Genomic DNA, 9,242 nt, shown 5'->3' on the forward strand with positions numbered 1-9,242 from the left:
AATTGAGTCTCGCTCCGTCCCCGTGCGCGGCTTTTGCAAAGCGCTGGGGCGGCCTGAGATTCCGCTTTGGCCCACACAAAGGCCCCTGACTCTGCCCCTCTCTGCGATAACACGGGCGCGCACTGCGGAGGCACTCGGAGGAATCGCTCACTCCTTATCTGCGCGCGCACACCAGGATATGAGGCCGGCCGCGGTTCCCTCTGAGTGAAACCCTCACCAGCACGGAAAATCTCCACCGTTGGAAGTAGTTCTCACTCCCTCCCGTGCGTGGCTTTCCCAGGGCGCTGGGGCTGCCCAGAGACTCTGTCCTCGGCCCACAGAAAGGCCTCTGACCCTGCCTCTCCGTGGGGCAACACGGGCACCCACTCTCGGGGCCTAGGAAGAAATTCTCGCCCACTAACTGCGCACCGACCAGGAGACCGGGTAAAATGGCCGCTCTGCTTGTCTTTCTTTGGGTTTGGCGCGAGTGTTAGCTTGTATTGCCCGGGTTGCCACAGGATCAGATTTTCCTCGGCTTGGATCTCTATGCCACAGCCTGGTTCGGCCGTTTGTGCCGCGGCCTGGATCTATTCACCCCCTTTGCCCGCCTCAGTTTCTATATTCACAGTTACCAGAGAAAGCCGCCCTGTTTAGGTTAGTGAGGAAGGCGGAGCATTTCTTACTCCCTTTTTCCTTCGGGGTTTGGTTATATATTTAGCCAATTTTTCACTCAATCATACCTTTGGGTGTACTGCGAAGCATCCGGAAGCTCCAAGTATAGGTTTTTCTGTTTCTGGTTGAAGATCTTGTTGAGTTTTGGGGGAGATTTATCGGTATCGCTTCCTACCCCGCCATTACTCTGACGTCATCTCCGACTCTTTGTCTATGACCAGTGTGGACACTAGCTCCTTTGTTGGACGGACTTACAAATTTTGGACAATGTGAAATACTATGATTGAGATGGGGGACAGCTTTGCTGGAGGTCCTCCCCCTGCCCCAGGAAGCTTTTCCCATGGCTAGAAAGAAGTCTGAGGACATTTTGCGCTTATAGTAAAGTGCTCAGAAACTAATGAAGTGTATCTTTGTAATTGTTGAAATTGTATGATTTGTCATGTTGTTGTAATTTGTGTAATGTGCCTAATTTTCTTGTGCAGGAATACCTGTGCTTTAGATTGTAAGCGAGCAAAAGGGGTTGAATGTGGGTCAAATAAGTTTGCAAATATGATGTAGATGTTTGCTTGCTTATAGTTTGCATTGGGTGTGGGAGACAGGCTGTAAGCAAGAAGGGTTTTTATAGCCTAAAGGTTTACTTTTAAGACTAAACCTTTCCCACCCTGTTGATACTAAGATCTTCTCAACATTAAGCTTCTCCTCACTCTTGAGTGTTGCATGATGTGGGGTGGTGCACTCTTATGAGGAATCCCATTTATGCCTCAGATAAGTGCCCTTCTATCAGAGACTTTCTTGTTTGTATACCGGCTTAAAGGCTTTAATTTATACACTATAAAATAAGGAAGACCAAGGGCTCTCTCTCTGGGTTTCTAAAATTAACATTGCAGAGGAGACGTAGCCAAGATGGCGGAGTGCTGAGGGAGAAGCCAGTTTGTGCAGATAGGAGAAGATGGGGAATAGAGGTGAATAAGGCTGGTGAGGTAGAAACCTTTGATTTTAGGAATACTCAGATAAGTCAGTGGCTTTGGGAGCCCTGAATGGAAAGGGAAGTGTTTTCCCACTGTGTGTATTTTTCACCGCTGGGTGCAAGCTAGGATTAAAGGTAATGGCCCACCAGTTCTTGGCTCCGTTGTTTTATTACCGTCTGTCCAAATCAAATGTGAAACTGCATGGGCCAGGAGGCTGTGATGATGGCCGTGGCTACTGGCCTTACAGTGAGTAAAGATACCTTTTCTTCTGTGAGCATTACTCTAGATCAGCGGTAGTCAACCTGGTCCCTACCGCCCACTAGTGGTAGCAGAGCAACCACTATATAAAATAAAAAGACAGATTTAACTATAATAAGTTGTTTTATAAAAATTTATTCTGCCAAACTTAGTGAAAATCCGACATAATGTACTTGGTAAGTAATTATTGCTATATGCTTTAACTTGCTGTAACTCTGCTTTATAAATTTAATGAAGAAAAATTACTTCCCTACTTTATAAACCACCATTACTGTGGAACCTGAGGGCGGTTAGAAAATTTTACTACTAACAGAGATACAAAAAAGGGTGGTAGGTATAAAAAGATTGACTACCTCTGCGCTAGACTAAAGGGTTCTCACTGGCCCCAAAACTGAAAGCCAGTGCAAGAGGCACAGTGCATCACAGCTGTTGGCATTTCCTATTTAGAACAGGCAACATTGAAGAAACCACACAGCCCTTGTTTTGGAGTCCCAGGTGGACTTCTCTGTACTTCAGAGCACTTAATTGTGGAGAAGACACCCAAGTCACTCAGGACTTGTGCAGTGCTGAGAATCCAAACCCAGGTCTGTAGGACTCCTCCTGGGACACAGAATCTGCATGGTCGCTGAGTCCACCAGCTGTCATTGTGGGAAAACTCAATTTCTTGAAGTGTCAGTTTTCCAAATTATAAAAGTCAACCATAATCCTTCCCGCACAGAGATGAGTTAAGATGATGTATAGGAAGTATGTATATGAAGCTGATTTTCTTTCCATTCAGACAAGGACAACTGCGGGCAACTGGGCAACCTGGCCTCATGGCTCCCACCCTCACCCCCCCCATCTTCACCACTGCAGCTTTACTGAGATCACAGGTGGCTTCAAACAGCTCCCCTAAGCCCTCAGGCCAGCTTCAAGTCTAGCTTCATTCATCGGGGCTCCCAGGTGAAGGTGGTAGTGAAGATGGGCATGAAATCCAGATGTCCTACTGGGTGGGAGAGTCCAGTTCTTCACTGCACAACCTCATGGTGGATTTTCTCATTATCTTTGCTCAGCCAAAGCCACAGGCCTCATCACCTTTATGCCACCATCTCCCCAGATGGTGGATGTGCTGAGTGCATTACCAAGGCTACCAAGGTGGTTCTTGTCTGTAACAAACCCTTTTAGGAGGGGGAAGGTATCTGGGCTAGGGTCTCCATCACCAAACATCCCTCACACTACATATACTCCCCTAGCCACAGCCTTCCCAGGGGTGAGGGCGCCCTGCAGGCCTCCTACACTCGGAACAGTGATTCCTTCTTCTTCCTTTCCATGATGCACAGCTGGGTGGAGTGTATGGTCCCCGACAACTTGGCTGCTGTGCACCAGATACGCAGATAATGAAACTATCTCGGAAGGGTAGAGAGGGACTGTAGCCCTCTGAGTTTAATCAGGTGAGAGAAACCACTCGTTAGGTTAAACAGGAAAAGTTTAATATGAATAACTGTTGACTATGATAAGAGAGTAACTATCAGATATACCAAAAATCAAACAAAGAGAAGACTCTATGTGGTTCCGAAGGTCCAAAGGATAGTAGCCAAGTTAGGACAGACTAGGGAGGGGTTCAGACCTCATTGACAAAGGTGTGGTTCACGTACAGAATTACAGACAGTTCATTGGTTTAGCCAAGACAGAGCTGGTCTGGATGATACACTGTAAGCCACCTTCCAGAGCGTAGGAAAGGGAGATGGCAAGCAGCACAGAGGTGCAGAAGACATTAGATTCTGGGTGCCAGTGGGAACAGAAAGTCTCCACAGTGCGTGGGCTTATAGATGAAACAACTTGTCATGCTGTGACCCTGAGGACTACAGATGCTGCCTGCGTATTTGTGGGATTCCTGAGGAGTCCTCCAGGTGGCTGCGTGCAGGCCGCTCCAGGGCTTGCTGAAGGAGTCAGGCAGATGGCTGGCTTGGGAGACTCTGGTTTCCATGATGAGAGGACAGTCAGACTGAGGTTGCAGGGTCACTGTGCATTCTGGCCCACCTGTGCCTCAGGCTGGAAAATGCAGACAATCTCTTTCATCTTGCAATGTTTCTCCAGTGCCGGCTGAGAAAGCTGAACATCATGCTCAAATTAAAGGAGAAACACTTAAGGCAACTGTGTTGTTTATTACTGAGAATATATTGAAAGTTGCATTGAGAACTGAGGTAATAAATGAATAACTGATACAGTCTAGCCTTTTGTCTGCTCAGCTTCCTTCTGTATCCCCTATGAACATGCACACTCCCTTACAACAAACAGGACAACTCTATATTTCTACCTAGTAAGATACATTCTCCTAACAAGTGAAGATCATGGAGTTCATTAACTACTCCTCAAATTCACCGAATCAATCTCACCGAATATTCTGTTACCTTACAGCATTATAATGTGACCTTCCAATAACATGTGTATTAAATAATTTTAAAATGGTGATAAGTAACAAGAATAGAATGATTTTGTACAAATAAACATGTGTATCACAAGCACAGATTTCCCCAGTTCTCCTCTTTGTCATCTCAGCCTCAGCACCATAATCAGCAGCCTCAACCTGGGACTCTCCCTGGGACACCACGGTCCCTGCAGCTGGATGGCGATTGTTGGCTCTCTGCTCCTCCTGTTTGACAGACTCCCCTGAAGAAGCGATGGGGGTTAGGGAGCCCTACTTTGTCATGCACCATCCAAGTTCACTGTACCCAGCCAAATCAATACGTAAATAAAAATAAAATGAAAGGGTGATTATTTTTGCTTCTTTATTTTGTCTTTATTTTTTAAATAATATTTTAAATTAGGCCCTGGCCAATGGTTCAGTAGATAGCGCTTTGGCCTGGAATATGGATGTCCCAGGTTTGATTCCTAGTTAAGGCACATAGGAGAAGCGACCATCTGCTTTTCCCTTCATTCCTGACCTCCTTCTCTGCCTCTTCCACTGCCACAGCCAGGGGTTCGATTGATTTAAGCCTGGCCCCGCCTGCTGAGGATGGCTCCATGGTCTGAATATGTCAACCTCAGGCACTAAAAATAGCTTGGTACTCAAGCTTCACCTTAAATGGGGTTACCGGGTGGATCTCAGTCAGGGCACATGCAGGAGTCTGTCTCACTATCACCCCTGGCTCACTTTAATAATAATCATAACAATAATATTTTAATTAAAGTTTACATACAATATTATATTTGTTTTTGTTATATAACTCAGTGAATAGACATTTATATAACTTATGAAGTGATCACCCCAATAAATCTAGTACCCACTTTGCAACATATACAGTTATTACCATATCATTGACTATATTTCTAATGCTGTATTTTATATCCCTGTGACTGTTTTGTAACTAAACTACCATTTATCCTTCTTAATTACCTTCAACTATTTTACCCATTCCTCCAAACTAGTTCCATCTGCCAACCATCAAAATGTTTATGTCTCTATGAGTTGATATCTGTTCTGCTTCTTCATGTATTTTCTTCTTTATATCCACATATAAGTGAAATCATATGGCATTTGTCTTTTTTTGTCAGACTAACTTCAGTCTGCATAATACACTCTAGGTCCATCCATGTTGCTGCAAATGGCAAGATTTCATTCTTAAAAGGGTGATTCTTCCTCGACAGGCTGTGGCTTAGAGGACAGAGTATCGACCTGGGACAATTTGGTCTCAAGTTCAAAACTCTAACGTCATCGCTTGAGGGAAGATTCACCAACTTGAGTTCAAGGTGGCCATCCTGAGGGAGGGATCATCAAAATGATCATTGCCTTGAGTCTAATGGTCCTTGGCTTGAGCCCAAGCTTGCTGGCTTGAACAAGAGGTCACTGGCTCAGCTTGAGCAGCAGGTTAAGGCACGTACGAAATCAATCAATGAACAACTAAGAAGCCGCCACTACGAGTTGATGCTTCTCACAATCTCCCTTCCTGCCTGTCTGTCTCTGTATCCATCTCTTTTTCAAACCTCTCTCTCTCTCTCTCTCTCTCTCAAAAAAAGGGAGAGTATTCTTTATTTTCATTCTTAGTCTGTGAGTTCCTGATATTCTTATCTCCAAAGACCTGTTCTCCCACCTCCTTTCTTATCACCTCAAGTCACACCACAAAGCCTTCCATTCTTAAGCTACATCATTCTTTTAATAAGAACCAAGTGTTCCCACTGAACTTAGTGCAAACACTTCTATCCTATAGGGCTCCTCACACCTATACCTTGCCTACCCCTCAATGCTATCTCTATCTCCACTGCTCACTGTATTGTGATCACATGACATTTCTTCTATCTCTGCATGCAAAACACAGTCCTTTCTTGACTGGGAGCCTTTGTGGCTGGTTTCCCCTTGACTGAAATGTCCTTCTCCTGGTTATTTTCAGGGATGATTCCTACTCAGCCTCAGGTATCAGCTAAATCTTAATCCCTCACAAGGCTTTAGCTGTTAACTCTTAAGTAGGTTTCCTTTATCCATATTTCTTAATTGAAGAACTTTATTTCCTGAGGGTTTTGTCTCTTTATTTTTCAATAATTAACCTTAATTTCTATTTGAGTATCATTCCAATGATGGAAGAAACAATATTAACTTCCTTGGAATTTCTCCCTCTGTCTCTTTGACTTGAACCTCTGAAGAGCTTACAAAGTGCTGAAGGGCACAGTGGTGAACAGGAGTCGGGTGGGTGTAACCTGGTCCTCTCTGTCTGCACCCACTGAGAAAACAGCACGCTTATGAGATCAGCAGTCCCCACAGATCCCTGTGGCATCTCCTTTGTTTGTGGATTATACATTAATGACTGCATATGTCTCCACATATCTCTTATTTCCACAAGATCTGTTACTGCCTGGGTCCTAATAGACGCTCAAGAACTATTGGAACTGAATGGACCCATCTCTAGTATCTCACGGCCACCAATGAAGCCCAGAAGAAACCAGAGCTTTATCCTGATAACTCTGAGGCTCTGTGTCAGGATTCTTAGAGAGCCTCCTATGCCATTCAGATCCCTTGAAAGAATCAGAGTTACGGTCATGTGTGCTGCCCACTATGGTTCACTGATGGGCAGTGCACATGCAGCAACTGTGGTTCCCTTCTTCATCATATGGTTCACAGAGGAGTCACAGTTTACTGCATTTGAGTTGCATGCACCGAACCTCTGGGATATAGAATTTTAGACACATTAAATTTAGGGTGTTCATATTACAGATGAGTGAAGTAAGATCCAGAAAAAGGAACTGAATTCTCCAAAATCACAAAACAAGCTAGCAAGCTTGAGACTAGAACCCTTATCACTTGATGTTCTGTGTCCTTCCACAGCACAATGCAGAGGATACTGCGTTTGCTCCATGAACCACATTGGCTCCACGCACCAACTCAGCTCTGTGGGCTGCAGTGGTTCTGCTTACCATTGGTTTTATAGTCAATGTTCTTTACAGATATTTATGTTTATCTATCCATTTGACTGCCTACATTACCTTGGTCCTCTTCTGTGTCTATCAACCATGTCACTCACAGTCCCCATGTTTCATGTTGGTTATACATGTATTTTATTGGTTCCAGTCCCATTTTGGTGGGTTATGTTATCATTCCCAGTAATTGCTTCTCTCACTGTGGAGGGTTTTACACTTGTCCCCATTGCCAAATAATTTACATTACTTTTCTGTGTGAAGAAAATGCTACCTGCCTTTTTGCCAACAGACTTGATCATTTCATCTGCTCTGGCCAGTGAGACTTGAATAAAGAGATGTGTTTCACATCTGGGCTGAAGCCTTAAGAGTCATCATATATTTCAACCTTTGTTTCTTCTGGCATAAGAATGGCATGTTCCAGATAGGGCTTCTTCCCTCTGGGTGGATCCGAGAATTCAATGGCAGAGATTATAGTTCACTTATAACTCACATAAAACATGAACAGTAAATGAACATTTGTGAGCCACTAAGATTAGAGAATTGACACGGTACCAAAATATAGCAAGTTGATCAAGACAGCCATGTTGGTTCCATGTACCACAGTTGTTCCACTGAAGAAATACTTTATTGGATCAAATGCACAACGTTGGTTACATCTTTATAGATGTTGTCCCTTTCCTCATCAATAGACATTGTACCTCAGGGACATCCTTGTCTCCAGTTCACTGGGCCACACTGCTCCACCCCATCACTTTGAGAAAAGCCCCTTTGATGTCCTTGTTCCTCAGACTGTAGACCACAGGGTTGAGCAGGGCAGTGAAGACATTGTAAAAGAGAGAGATCTGCTTGTCTCGCTCAGGGGAATAGTTAGAGTTGGGCCTCATGTAGATATAAGTGGCTGGAGCATAGAAGAGTGAGACCACAGTGAGGTGGGAAGCACAGGTGGAGAAAGCCTTGCAGCGGCCCTTTGTGGACTTGATCTTGAGAATGGCCTGGGCAATACGAACATAGGAGGCAGAAATGAGAGAAAGTGGGGCAACAGCCAAGAAGACACTTATCACCAGGTCCACGATCTCAATGAGGTGGGTATCCACGCAAGCCAAGCTTCTTACTGAGGGGCCTTCACAGAAGTAGTGGTTGACCATATTAGGCCCACAGTACGGCAGCTGCATAGTCAAGGAAGTATGGATCAGTGAGAGGAAGAAACCGCAGGCCCCTGTTGCAGATGCCAGCCGTGTGCACAGGCTCCAGTTGAGGATGACTGTATAACGCAGTGGGTAACAGATGGCTATGTATCGGTCATAAGCCATGACTACAAATAAAATGCACTCAGTCAGGCTCATGGTGCTAAACATGTACATCTGCAGCCAACAGCCAGCAAAGGAGATGGTCTGAGAATGAGCGAGAAGATGCACCAACATCTGGGGCACAGTGGTGGTGACGTAGCCCGTGTCCAGCAGGGAGAGGATACAGAGGAAGAAGTACATGGGAGTGTGAAGACGCATGTCCAGGCAGATCAGGGTGACAATGAGCCCATTGCCCAGGACTGAGCTCAGGTAGAGCAGAAGGAAGACAATGAAGAGGATCCTGTTGGACGTGGGATCTCGGGAGAAGCCAAGCAGGATGAATTCAGACACCCAAGTTTGGTTCTCCACTGGAGGCATCCACATGGTGGGGACTACAAGAGAATTTCACTCATTTAAAAGTTATCAAAAGTGTGGTAGTCTAGGAAAAGTACCTGCCCTGGAGACAGATAGGCTAGGATTAAAATTCTGGCCCCGCTACTCATCTGCTTTCTTGAGCAAGTTATTTAACACTTCTGAGCCTCAGTCTCCTCATCTGTAAAATATGACTAATGCTAATTTCTCAGCATTTTCATAAAGAGTAGAGGCAGTGTATTTGAACCATGTAGCCTTTAAACAATGAACAGTAAACTGTTCATATATTATCTCTTCAGTCTAACTTCACAATCTACAG

The 9,242-nt window shown here is 44.8% G+C and overlaps 1 protein-coding gene across 1 annotated transcript; it reads right to left on the reverse strand.

Moving 5' to 3' along the window:
* Positions 1–7,987: 7,987 nt before the first annotated feature.
* Positions 7,988–8,939, reverse strand: LOC136329095 (olfactory receptor 2A12-like). Its single transcript, XM_066265041.1, has one exon. It carries the CDS (start codon positions 8,933–8,935, stop codon positions 7,988–7,990), a length of 948 nt encoding a protein of 315 aa, XP_066121138.1. The 5' UTR covers positions 8,936–8,939.
* Positions 8,940–9,242: the final 303 nt, after the last annotated feature.

The sequence above is a fragment of the Saccopteryx bilineata genome, chromosome 3 (genome assembly GCF_036850765.1).
Source record: "Saccopteryx bilineata isolate mSacBil1 chromosome 3, mSacBil1_pri_phased_curated, whole genome shotgun sequence".
Classification (NCBI taxonomy): domain Eukaryota; kingdom Metazoa; phylum Chordata; class Mammalia; order Chiroptera; family Emballonuridae; genus Saccopteryx; species Saccopteryx bilineata.

Excerpts from the sequence above, each read along its gene's own strand:
- LOC136329095 (XM_066265041.1), bottom strand. The coding sequence starts at position 8,935 with ATGTGGATGCCTCCAGTGGAGAACCAAACTTGGGTGTCTGAATTCATC.